Consider the following 13843-nt stretch of genomic DNA (forward strand, 5'->3'; position numbering starts at 1 on the left):
GCATTAATCTCAGTGAATGTGATAAGTGGCAAATATTCACAAGTTTATATTTCTTGCCATTTAGTAAACTAGTGATAGCATATTTTGCTATAATTTATTCGAGTTTTAGTGCACAAAAATTTACCATGGTTTAGTAAACAGATGTCATAAAATATCTAATAATTTGCAACTAGTTACTGTGTCCAAACTCCTACTATCTGTAAAATGTACTTCAGACATTAAATTACCCTACACTGGTCAAATTATCAGCATAGTATCCAGTTTACCCAGGACAAATATTTCAACACAATATCCAGTCTGCATGTCATAAAGTTAATCTCTTTACACTGAATTGAAATGATCTAGTAAGTTTCCTATCACCTATCCTGCATGCATATTTTTCTATTTTGCAATTATTCTCCCACACAATCTGGTTTGATTAGTATTTTTATGCCCATGGAAAGGAACTAGCTCGAACTTAAAGCCTCTTTACCACCAGAAAAAACAAGTCCCCGGTTACCTTTGATTACCTCATGGCAAATACAGTACCTCTTTCAGAAGGTAACCACAACCAGTCAGCACTGCAAAGCTGCCCATGATCTCCCTGACAACATACCTATGAGTCAGCTGTCATTGGAGTGATACTGGTAAAATAGCAATTGTGTGACCCTTGAGTTAGAACAAATTTTGTGTCTGCACTTTTCTACATAGGAGCAGCAGCTTATATGCAGAGAGATGTGATAGGTAATATAATTAATTAATATAAATAACAGGTATAAGAGATGTTGGAAAGGAACTTTGTGGCAAAACTTAAAGGTGCCATCTGGAGTAGTTTGTAGAGACTGTGGCAGGGTCCTTTTAAACAAGCCTTTATTAATGCATTTCTATGTGGTGTCTATTTTATGCATTCTTTTCAATTATCCCTGTACCAACAGCACCAAGCTAAATAACAAAACGTAGCTGTGACTCTGCATTTCACCTTATTTCTGTAGTTCAGCATGGTGCCATTGGTACACAGACAATTAAAAAGAATGGGATCCATTTGCTAATCTGTTGCTGAGTTAAATAAAGGTGAAATTAATGATGTTTTCAAAATGATGCTTTGGCACAGGAAAAATTGTAAAAAATGGCCTAAATTTACACATGCATCCTGTTTGGTGGAACGTGTAAAAAAGTCACCACAACATATGGGTTAACACCTGTTGGTAAGTTCCCTTATTTAGTCAACTAGTCTTTGCTTTGCTAGTTAGCCCAATAGACTCCATATGTCCCTATATGCAAATATTGTTTTAATTATTTTAGATGCCTATTTCAGTTTTACCTTTTCTATACAAAGTTTACAGTTGCTGCAATATCTATCAGTAACTGTTTTATCTCATAGTGAAAATGCCCAAGGTGTAACCCTTGGAACTCATCAGATGGGGGTACTGCACAATTAAGTATAAGGTTTTCCTATCTCTCAAATAATGCCACAGGTGGCCTCAGATTTTCTTAATCATCCTCTCAGCAGATAGGCACCATGTGTATACTGGAATGTGGTCCTGCCTTCAAAGGGTGTGCCAGCAAAAAGTTACACTAACATTTTATTTGTGTAGCAAGCAATTCAGAAATTTTGTTTAGCAGCCTAATTGCTTAATGAACTTCGATTATTATAACATAGATTTTACTAACTGATACCTTCTTCTTAAATAATTTTGACATGACAAATAACTACTATCAGCTTTGGACAATTTGAAATTATTTGATTGTACAAAAAAAATATATGTTGGACTAAGCAGATTTATATAACATTCAATATAGTTATTTTTGTGGCTATGCTGGGTCTCCTTTATGGTAGTATTTAAGCACTCTTTCATCATGTTAATATAGTGATCAATTAATTTTTTTTATTATATTTCTGTGAACTATAAACAGAAATACAGAATCTGATGTATAGTGTCATGCCATAGGTTGTTATTTTATAAGTACTTAATCATAATTACTATAACAACAATAATCATATAATCTGATCAGGTTTTAGGTCAAATACAGACTAATAAATATCTGTTGCTCATATTAAACCCCAACATTTTTCAGTAATGGATTAACTGAATGACTGGCTGCCAAATTAGAGTCCCAAGGGCAATGATCAAGTTGTGGTTTCTATATCGTGTCGCAACATTAAGTACTCAGGTACTCAATGCTAATAAATAATCAACTACTGTCTAGAAATGGAAATCACAAGTCAAAGGAAATGTTGACTGGTGACTGTAATACTGGTTTGACAAAGGCTAGAGGATTAGCCTAAATGTTAGTCTCTACCCAGGGGTGTTTGTTCAAAAGACTGTGCACCTTATACTGTATAAGGGATATAACTAAACACATGCATGCCATATAATGTAAGGTATACCTTGATGACTGTCAGGGGCCTGATTTAAGATACTGTAGAATGCATGTTTCTGGTTTACTCTTTGATGCTTGCCATTAATGTTTATTGTAAACACACTGTGTGGCAATGTTAAGGTGTAAGATCATGGTGTAAAAAAATCAGTAGTTAACTACAGTAGTTACTCAGTAGTATCAGCATAGTTCAATTTAAATGGCAAATATAAATTCTGAATCTTTCCAAGTCTGATTTCAGAACAAGGTGTAATGAAGAATGACAGCTGCTCAGTCTGCTAGAAATGAACACCTTAAAAACTCATGGTGGTATTGTATTCAGTTGATTTAGTTTATAATATACATTTTAATACAAAATAGCCATGAATATCCTGTAAATTATATCCTTAGAAATAGTGTTTAGTGATGTCACCAATTAAAATCGGTGCATATTGATATAATGTCATGTGACTCACTTAAACTTGTATATTATAATAATTAAAGTACCCTCTGTTGTAAAATATGATATGATATTAGAAGTCACCTCAGAGTTCCATAACCTACAGCCTTGTGCATTTACAGTATATGATCACGGAACTCCGGGGTGAATTCTGATATCCCTAGACACTTTATATTCTGGGATTCTGTTGTGCAATGAGTCTAAAATAAAGACACCGTTTTAATACAGGGTGGGCTGATCTAACAACAGTTTTGTATTAACAGTTTTGACTGTGCACCAGTTGCATAAAAGGTTTGGTTTTTTTTAGCATCTGAGTGTAGACGCTCTTAGAACTATATATATATATATATATATATATATATATATATATATATATATATATATATATATATATATATATATATATATATATATATATATTATTATTATTTCAGAAGTGCTGAATTTAAATCCTAAAATCAGAGGATATAGAATTTTAATTAAAAGTAGGGAGGGGTGTGTGTATGGATGCTGGGTTTTCATTTGGAGGGGTTGAACTTGATGGACTTTGTCTTTTTTCAACCCAATTTAACTATGTAACTATGTAACTCTGTAACTTGCATTTATTAGGACTGTGATTTGTCAATTGAATTACAATTGTAATTTTGCCTTATTTCAAACTGTCTGACCATAATTGATAAATGCACAATGTAATCTAATAAATACATTTATGGGGTTATTTATCAAATGGTTTAGTTGTTTTTTCCAGAAAAATTCAAGTTTTTGAGGTTAGTATTCAGTAAAAACTAAAATTATAAATGTTATTATACCCCAAAGCTGGAAATAGCTTGAATCCAAAAATACTCCAGCTAAAACCTGTCAAGGTTATTTAACATAGAAGTAAATGTCAGAGGTCCCTTGAATCGTTTAAAGTTGTTTGTAGCGTCCATGATGTTCGGGTTTTTTTCAGTGGGTTTTTTTCAGTCGATTTATTCAAGATATTCAAGTTTTTCTTCACCAAAAACTTGATTAAAGTTTTTTCTCAAATCAGAAAATGTTTGAATTGTGAGTTCATTCGATGTATTAACAACTTCACAAACCTCTAAAACTTGACCTTTGATAAACAACCCCCTTAAATTTAAAACTGCATCTCAATCATATTAAAAAAAAATTTCATTTAATGCTATCAGCCAGATCTACCAAAATTGTCCTGCATGACCTGGTGCGCTAATTTGAATACAATTTTCTGATCTATTCAGTAAACTGCAAGTATAAGAATCAAGCCAAATGAATAAATGCAATTATTTTCCCTTCTCCCCTCAAATGCAATCAGATAAATCTGCTGAAACAATATAATAACAATACATAAAAATTTAAATTGAACTAGACTTGGCCAATGTTAATTACTACTAATGTAGTCTCTTGTCTCCAGTCAAATGACTTTCCTGGTTCTCAACACAACCTAGAATGAAGAACAGTATGATGCACAGAACACAGAAGTGCTACAATAAACCAAGAATTGATTAGAAAAATACTAGGTAGAAATCAGTATTCTCTAAATTGTTTAAAAATATTTAATATTTTTCAAAATAATTGCAAGTTTTAAAAAATGTATGGGAAGGAGCTATATAATTTATATATTTATCAAAATGAAGTCTCTTCTTGTTCTTTAGGTACAGAAATGTCCTAATATTTTGTAATAATTTGGACACTTCTTCGGAAACCATTTTTATGAAAACCAGTCAAATGTACATAAAATATATGTTAAGCTAAAACACAAAAATCCAATGTAGGGTGCCAATTTTATACTGTAAGTCACCTTCAGAATTTTTTGGTAAAAATTGTCTTCTACCATCCACTCTATAATAAAATCTCATTATATAATTATACCAATTGCTATATTTAATATGATTGAATTTAACCATCCCTCTATGTTAAAATAACTTCCTCTGTATATACAATAGATTTGAATGGATAAAAATTATAGGGGCAAATACTTCATTTTATCTGAACTGCTCACCTGGCACATTTTTACAGTGATGACTATTTCCAAGCATATGTAACCAGACATTTTAATACTGACATGCACCTGTATAGAAACATGGTATTTCTGTTTTATCTATATTTGTAATTCATATTTGTAGATTTCAAAATTATATATATATATATATATATATATATATATATATATATATATATATATATATATATATATATATATATATATATATATCAAATTAGCTTCTATTTATTCTGTTAAAAATCCTTATGACTGTTTAAGCAGCAAATTGAATGTTGAAAATGAGACATGCATTATAGTTATTCTTTAAAGGTACACATAATGTGGATTGTATATATAGGATGTGTCTATATATGATATACTGTATGAAACATTAATTGGTAATACCACACTTAAGTTCATGTTAATTCTAGATATTTGAGGTCTTGTATGCTGCTGTTTTCCAAAATTAAAATTTGTGTGCAGCTTCTAAAAGGAACACTTCAAAACAGCAGTAACCTCTTTGGTCTAAATAAATAAGCAAATTGCTATTAATGATTAATTCTTTAATCTAAAAGTGAGCAAAATATTTCTGTATGATACTAAAGCATAAAAAGAAAAAAACTATTCCATACCCTGGACACCATCTTCATAACCCACTTTTAATGTCATCAAATGTCATATTCTACACTGGGAGGCCATGTGCATGCAGTAAGGAAATTATAACGTGAATGAGTATTTGAAAATAATAATTTTAAAAAAGTCATGATATTATTCTTTTCTGAACCAATCAGTGATCATTCATACATCAAACCCTCAAAAGAAGAAATACCAATTAAAATGCAGATTTATAAAAATTTAAATTTTTAAATTTTTGATTTGTTATAAATTTGAAAAACAAACTCAAATATAGTGAAATTATTTTTTTGTTTCAAAAGTTCTTGCAGCTCAAATTCACAAGTTTGATCACACAAACAATTTTAATCATGGTAAAAATGTTGAATGTTGAATTTATATATTAATTAGAATTTTCAATTTTTTTAATAAATTCGGAAAAAACTTGAAACTCTAATCTTGAATGTAATTGCTTAAAATGTTAAAATCCAACTCAAACATAATGAAATCACATCCTGTACTTCATCATCAATGAGACTGTCATACTGTAAATTATTTTCTAGTGCTAAAATTGAAAAGTAGCTTGAATTTTGAAGATACAACACACAGGGAAATCTACAGATTTAAAAAAAAAAACGATTTTAAGGTTTCAAGTTTTTGCACTTAATGAATCTTTTAGAATTCCAGTTTTGGAAACTTAAAAATGAATTTACAATTTTTCCACAAAGAAACTGAAATCACAGTAGAAATTTGAATTCAAATTTTGATGAATCTGCCCCTAAGTATACAGAAGTATCTAAAATTATAGAAAGAGGCAAACAGTGGGTAGTGCAAGCTGAAAATCATTGGTGTAGCAAATTGTAAAAGTTTACAAAGATATTTTAAATGTATATTTGCAGATTGGTAGAAAACAGGTGCAGCATAGGTTCCATTTATTATAATCATATTGCCAAAGGAAAAAGAAAAAAGCATATCATCAATGAACCAGACATAACATAAAACCCGGGAAAGACATTAAAGACAATAACTGGTTCTTCCTATTGGAGTAAACATCTAAAGAGCACCTCATGATTTTCTCGAGTGACTTTGTACTGAAAATATGTATATGTGCAAATGACCTCTCACACAGTTATTTTGCATTCACGAATTGCTGCTGTCATTTTATAAAAATAAATAAATAAATTAGGAACACCTCTGTCTGTTTTGTATTTTCATGCCCGCAAGTGTACACAAAATGGAATACTCCAATTGACAAGGGGCATTTCGTTCTTCAATGAATGTGAAAATATTGTACTTTGTATTTAAACACATTATCTTCATTTATGTATAACAATTTCTTATCATATATCTTTTTGTTTTTCCAGACCTTCTAATATAGTTTATAAAGCACAGTAAATATTGATAGTGGATGCTCCTCCAATATATGCAAATAAGTTTATAGTTTAGAATAATCTCCTTTTTAAAAAAAAGAAAATAAACTGTAATTAAGCACTCACAGAGTGCAGTCCATTTGCTGGAAAACTCTCCATTTTGACCATGGAGAATCACTTCAATCCCAATCAAAATGATATGCTCTTCTTGTCGTCCTCAGGAAAGTGTGACTTGATGTGTTCTTTAAAATGTGCTTTAATGTATATAGCGTACCAAAAAGGTGCCCTGGTTTATGTCTCAGTTTCCTGGCTTCTGAGTGACAAGGAGCATTCCAACATTATACCATTGTGCAGACAGTGTTCAGATTGGGATCAAATCTTACTGCCTTTCCTTCCACTGACTTTGCATTGGTGTCATACATTGGGTTCTCAAATGCAGCTTGGCCATTATTATTTTCATGGACAGAACATCCCGTATATTGTGTTTTGGGGGCAGTCCTATGGAAAAACATATACAAAAATGATTACATTGTTATTATATAATTCTTTATTTATTTTTTACTTACTTGAAGCAAAACTAACAATACTTGAATATCTTTATTAAAACATCTATGTAGAAAATGTATCTAAACTAAATTTTAAAATAATAATAAAGTCAGATTGTGGTGAGCAAATCAACTGGTATCTGCTATATCCAGCTTATATAAATCTGTCTAGCTTCCCCAATGATATTGATCAGTAATGAAACAATATGCATATGCACGCTGAGAATATGATGTGTATCATCAACATTGGCAAAGCAAAAAAAGGTTTGTTTAGGAACAAGAAGGTAGTGTGCAAATGAGTCTGTTGTTTTGCACTTTGCACAATGTCCGCCTTGCACCTTGAATTGCCAAGACCTGCAGCTAACAAGATAAGTACAGCAGTGGCAGTAGTTTAGCCCTTCCTTTCCTCTTCATTCCCTGACTGATGGGGTGCAGGATGAACAAGAAATAGAGGGCAAATGTTGTCAAACAGAAACTCTCTTGCTCTGACACATTGGTGCAGAGACAACCAGTGCAGTGGGTCGAATTGCCTGACATAGGGCTAAATTGGAGGCATCATGATAACTGCTTTAAATCCCAGAAGTAATTTTTGTTTCACATATTCCAGAAGCAGACAAACCGTAAAAAATATCTGTTCTGTTACCTTTGTTTGTATAGATAAAATCCAAATCCTGCAAATATTAGAGCGAAGAAAGGCACCAAGATTGCTATCGCCACAGAACTGCTGTTTGTTCCAAAGGAATGATTAGCAGAGTTGTCCTCAGTCATATTAATTCCTGTAAACAAGACATATATTTATAGATAAAGCTAAGAACTCACTGATTCAAATCAGATGCATAAATAAATAATTTTATTAAGATTTTAATATTTACATTTCGTTATACATTTCGTCTACATACTGTATCCTAATGACTCTGATAGAGCTGTTTGATGGGAACACTATAAGGAGTGCTTTCAGAATTCCGAGCTAAAGCTTCTTATTGTGAGTCAAGGATAAGCCATTCACCTATTATGAACAATTACAGTCTTTTTGGGCTCTGCCACTTCTTTACATTCTATTTTTGCACATTGTATATGTTATGGCCTTGGAGTCTTGCCTGAAAAGTTTTGCTGATTATTTCAAGTGCAATGTCAGTAGCTTACATCTTATTTTCTGTTTTATGAATATTATTTTTCTGACCCTCTGGTACTAAATTAGACATGCAAGTTCACGACTTATCAGTGACCTATAAAGAGACAGAAAAAAATCCCCCTTTCTATATATGGTTTTATATATATGGCAAAATAATTCAGTTGCTTCCACACTGAATTGCCACATTGATCTCCTAACTCGAAATCATTTGAAATGATTGATTCATTGTTCTTTTTCTGTTAATAGTTACAGTAAGCTGTCATTAAAGCTGGCCTAAGGATTATACTAAGGATTTAGTGCACTATATACACCATTTTACACCTTTCTGATCCAATATATATATACTCAGCCCAGGTAGGGTTAATATTCCCTCTCAGCAATGTGGCAGCTGAAAGAGGAGCCACCTAGGAAAGGTAAAAGGCCTGTGTTACCACACCTGGGGGCTCTCCTGATACCTCCTAGAGTGGAGGGAAGTGTGGTGCTGCTGGGAGAGACAGTGCATGGAAAAAGGTGTCTTGCTGCCAGCAAGAGTGTGGCAGAGGCTAGTGAGCCTGAGTCCCAGGAGGGGAAGCCAGCAGGGCTGAGTGAGAAGCCCAAAGGCTCCAGAGGGTGAATGTTTCCTTTGTTAGTGAGCGACCAGAGGGGAGAGAATCCTGAAGGTTTTTGTTTCAAAGTTGTTGAACTGTACCATGCAATTCTACATTGAAGTTGCTGAACTGGGGTTTTGTTGCCTTTTGTCGGAAATGCCCAGTGCTTAATAAACCTGTGTTTTGTCCGAAGCATTGGTGTCCCTGTCTCTAAGCTCCAAATCCTATGCTACCTGCCTACACTAATTCCCCCATAAAAGTGCAGGCCAGTGGCATGTCACAATATATATATATATATATATTTATATATATATTTATATATATATATATATATATATATATATATATATATATATATATATATATATATATATATATATATATATATATATATATATATATATATATATATATATAAAGTTCAAGAGGACCCGCACTCCTTGGTTAGTGAACTAAAAATGTCTTTATTTTTCAAACTTGTGCATCCAACGTTTCGAACCACATTAGGGCCTTTATCAAGGACTTGCATCCAGGGTCTGGCTGCACTGTGTACTGTGCTTTGAGGTGGATTAAAAACAAATGCCACCCCCTAACCTGCACATCAAAATTACTCATTAGGGAGACATTTTGTAGTGTCTCTCTGACCAAAGGGCCTGGCACCAGAGAGCCACCTGATAGTTTGCAAAAGGAGGTTTTTCCCAAAAAAAATTAATTAAGTGGGAAGAAGCATTGAGCCATCCTATTGAACTTGCAGCGTGGTACAACCTTTTGGAAAATGCTACAAAACCAACCTTAAAAGAGAACACAGAACAATATTTATAAGATGACGGGCTGGTGCCATACCTCCTCTCTCCTACACAAGTGGTTCCCACAGAAAACCTCCTCAAATCTGTGGAGGGGTTGTGGTAATGAAGGAACATTGTTACACATACTCTGGACTGGACGTGTCCATATATTCAAGCGTACTGGACTATGGTAACACATCTTATTGTTTGAACATCAACTAGATCTTTTGACATTTATACCGGGGCAAAGAAACCTAAAGACACTTGTAGCAATGCTTTGCTGTTGATAATGTGTAACTTCTGATTGCTTGTTCATTTTTCTGTATAAAAATACAAAATATCAATAATTTTTTTTAAAAAACTACACATTATGGTAGTGGTCCCCAACGAGTGGCTCATGCGCAACATGTTGCTCACCAACCCCTTGCTTGTTGCTCCCAGTAGGGGCGAATGTGGTTTCTGCTCTCAGTTTTGGACTTCAGAATTGGTTGGGCACACCCTTTTTTTTGCCCTTTGCACAATGCCCTGTAGGTACAATAGCCTAACTGATCCAGGGTCTGACTTTACTGATGCTTAAGTGCATACTTGAGTAAGGAATAAAATTGACCTCTTTATAAGGACAGTACATTCTTAGTTCATATTTTGATCCAACATGATGCCCTACTCCCTGATTGATACCTGTGTGAGGTGAATTGATTGATATTGATTAGCCCTAAGGGCTGCAGAGTGATCTGTCTGTGTATGCCCACCTTCTTGTTCTCTATGTCATAATACCACACACTTTGACTCCCTGACTATTCCAAACTTTGCTCAAACAAATTCTCATATAATTTTAAAACTTATATTTATACTACAGAATCATTTAGTAAAAAATGTACATAACTGTAGGGAACTACAGATTGGGAAAACTGTATAAAAAACGACCAAAATAATTTTAGATACCAAATGCTGGAATTTGATACTCTGTGCTGTATATACCAAGAGGGAAATAGATGCACACAATTTATAGTTTAATAATTTCTCTTTTTAATGAAATGGCAATTTTACTACTTTATTTCCTCAGATGCTCACAAGGGAGCAAGACATTTTTATTGTGCTAGTGAATAATTAGATTGTAAATATGAAGCTTCTGTTTACAGTAAATCTATAAAACTAAGCGGGTATTTTTTTCCCTTTTTCCTGAAGGGAAGATTGCTTTCAGAAGCTCTGACACAACCTGGCAAAGAGCCATTCATGAATCATGCATTACATGAACTGTAGCAATAAAAAGGTTTATTTGCATTCCTGGATTTTTAAACCAATATCAATACTTCATTTAGAAACATAATCTAATTTAAGGTGGCCACACATGGGTCAAACAATACGATTGCATTGTTTTGCTGTTTGCTGTCAAATTCTCATGAATTGACCAAAAGTATTTCATTTCCTGACAAACCAACTGTCTTTGGATCAAATCAGAAACAAATTACTATTGGAAACCTACAGATTCCCCATTGTTCTTAATGTCTGAACTGGCTGAATATTTTCCTATGAGAGTTGACTTCTAGCAGCACATTTTAATGGTGTGCAGACAAGCAAATGCTACCCGATTACTAAACCATAATGTATGCCATTCATTGCATTGCCTCATTCTAGTATTACTACAACATAAATGTTCTTAAAGGGATACTGTCATGGGAAAAAAAATGAATCAGTTAATAGTGCTGCTCTAGCAGAATTCTGCACTGAAATCCATTTCTCAAAAGAGCAAAAAGATTTTTTTATATTCAATTTTAAAATCTGACATGGGGCTAGACATTTTGTCAGTTTCCCAGCTGCCCCTGGTCATGTGACTTGTGTCTGCACTTTAGGAGAGAAATGCTTTCTGGCAGGCTGCTGTTTTTCCTTCTCAATGTAACTGAATGTGTCTCAGTGGGACATGGGTTTTTACTATTGAGTGCTGTTCTTAGATCTACCAGGCAGCTGTTATCTTGTGTTAGGGAGCTGTTATCTGGTTACCTTCCCATTGTTCTTTTGTTTGGCTGCTGGGGGGGAAAAGGGAGGGGGTTGATATCACTCCAACTTGCAGTACAGCAGTTAAGAGTGATTGAAGTTTATCAGAGCACAAGTCACATGACTTGGGGCAGCTGGGAAATTGACAATATGTCTAGCCCCATGTCAGATTTCAAAATTGAATATAAAAAAATCTGTTTGCTCTTTTGAGAAATGGATTTCAGAGCAGAATTCTGCTGGAGTGTGTGTGGTTAATTGTTGAAAAAAAGTCCTTCTATTGTGGTAACTTCCATTGATGAGCCCTTCAATTAATGGTTTCTTACCTATACTTCGCAGTCCAAAGTTCCCATAATCTTTGCTATGAATGGAACCTTGAAAAACATAAGTAGCCCCATCTGATTCTGCCGACACCTACAAAGTACAGAGAAAAACAGTAACAAATCTTGAGGCTTTTGCCATTGATAAACTATAGCCTGATTTATACTATACAGGTGTGCAAATTGTTATCCAGAATTTTAAGGACCCGGAGTTTCTGGATAAGTGGTCTTTTCATAAGTCTGCTTAAAACAATTTAAACATTAATTAAACCAAATGGGATTGTTTTGCCTCTAATATTAAAGTAATATGTGTCTCACTTTGTGAACAGTTTTGCTTTGTTTGCATATCCTCATCTGTGAAACCCAAGGCAAAAATAGCAAAAATACAAACTGTTTTACAAATGCTGCCACCGGTAACTCCAAATGATTTTATGTTGTCTTGAGTTATCTTTTAAATACAAATAAATATGGAGAAATCTATAGTGTTACATTTATCTGCACACAAAACAACATGTTTCTTGCTTTCCCAGTTGTAGTGAATGGTATTGTTCTGTCATTATTAACTATAACGTGCCATAAAGCCTGCTTTGTTTGTAGGATTTGCTGAAGAAATAATGATCTTGACTAGGCTGCAATATTGATGTGTAATAACCACAGTTACTGGAAATCTGTAGACAAGCATGTCACTTATACATATATGCCAAAGCTCCTGAACTTATGTATCATATCTTTGGGAGAAATTAATATTTGCTCTAAAATACTTTCATGATTCAGTGTATTTGCATGCACACAGCTAGTTAACAAATGTTTATATCATACTTGATTTATATGGAGTATAAATATATTATTTACAGTATATACCTTTCTAGAACATAAAATAAAAATTGCCATCTTTGCTTCATACCACCACTGCTTAGAATAGTTTCTTTTTTATTTTAAGGCTGGATGTGCTGGTATTCTAAAGCCAGACAGTTCTGTCACAAATTACTTTCCCCCAGTCACATTTGTTCTAAGGTAAGTGAATAAATAGGATATTATTTTGCCTTTTAACAACCAGAAATATTAGGAAGTGGAGAGTGTGATAAATGTTTTTGAACTGTAAAAGTTAATACTTACAAATCCATCCATAGCCCACTTCTCATCCTTCATCTTGGCTGTGCTGGTTTGTGTAGATGATTTCACTGTATAAATGTGCAGTATCAAGCGAGCCTCTTGACTTTTGTAAATCCCTACACAAAAATGAATGGTTATGGTTCGTCTTTGTATAAATGAATGCATGTTATCACACTGCTAGACACATTAATGCCAGATTGAATTTATTAGAGACAATGGTAATATATTTATATACATAACTGCACATGTATTGTTTTTCTCTTTTATTATTTTCTTTTCAGTTATATTTGCTTGCAGTTCTCTGTTCTATATTTCTTTGCACATAGGATAAACAGATCATCAGCAAAGTTGAGAGGATTCTTTTCTTTTCAGAGTCTATTTTTTAAATTATTTAAACTTTTTGGAGACACACTTGCACAGTAAATTATGTGAGATAATATTTGAGATTTTTTAAATTATAAATTAGAAAAAGTTTCAAAAATGTGAATATATATGAGTTAATATGAGTTAATGTCAGGTGTATTTCCAACATGGAAGCCAGGTTTTTAAACAGTCAGAAAAAGTCTCAAAAATGTGAATTGAGAAATGAGCCACCTAAAACCAATTAATTTC

General features: G+C 33.2%; 1 protein-coding gene across 1 annotated transcript in view; it reads right to left on the reverse strand.

The window, feature by feature from the left end:
* Positions 1-5126: 5126 nt before the first annotated feature.
* Positions 5127-13843, reverse strand: part of LOC108718600 (CUB and sushi domain-containing protein 3) — a 696593-nt gene continuing 687876 nt past the window's right edge. Inside the window, exons 68-71 of the mRNA XM_041566615.1 lie at positions 13235-13347; positions 12125-12212; positions 7949-8081; positions 5127-7258 (exon numbers count right to left, since the gene is read on the reverse strand). Of these exons, the coding sequence (XP_041422549.1) occupies positions 7099-7258; positions 7949-8081; positions 12125-12212; positions 13235-13347 (494 nt within the window). The 3' untranslated portion in view covers positions 5127-7098. The remainder of the gene's footprint in view (positions 7259-7948; positions 8082-12124; positions 12213-13234; positions 13348-13843) is intronic.

This window comes from Xenopus laevis, chromosome 6L, assembly GCF_017654675.1.
Source record: "Xenopus laevis strain J_2021 chromosome 6L, Xenopus_laevis_v10.1, whole genome shotgun sequence".
Taxonomy (NCBI): domain Eukaryota; kingdom Metazoa; phylum Chordata; class Amphibia; order Anura; family Pipidae; genus Xenopus; species Xenopus laevis.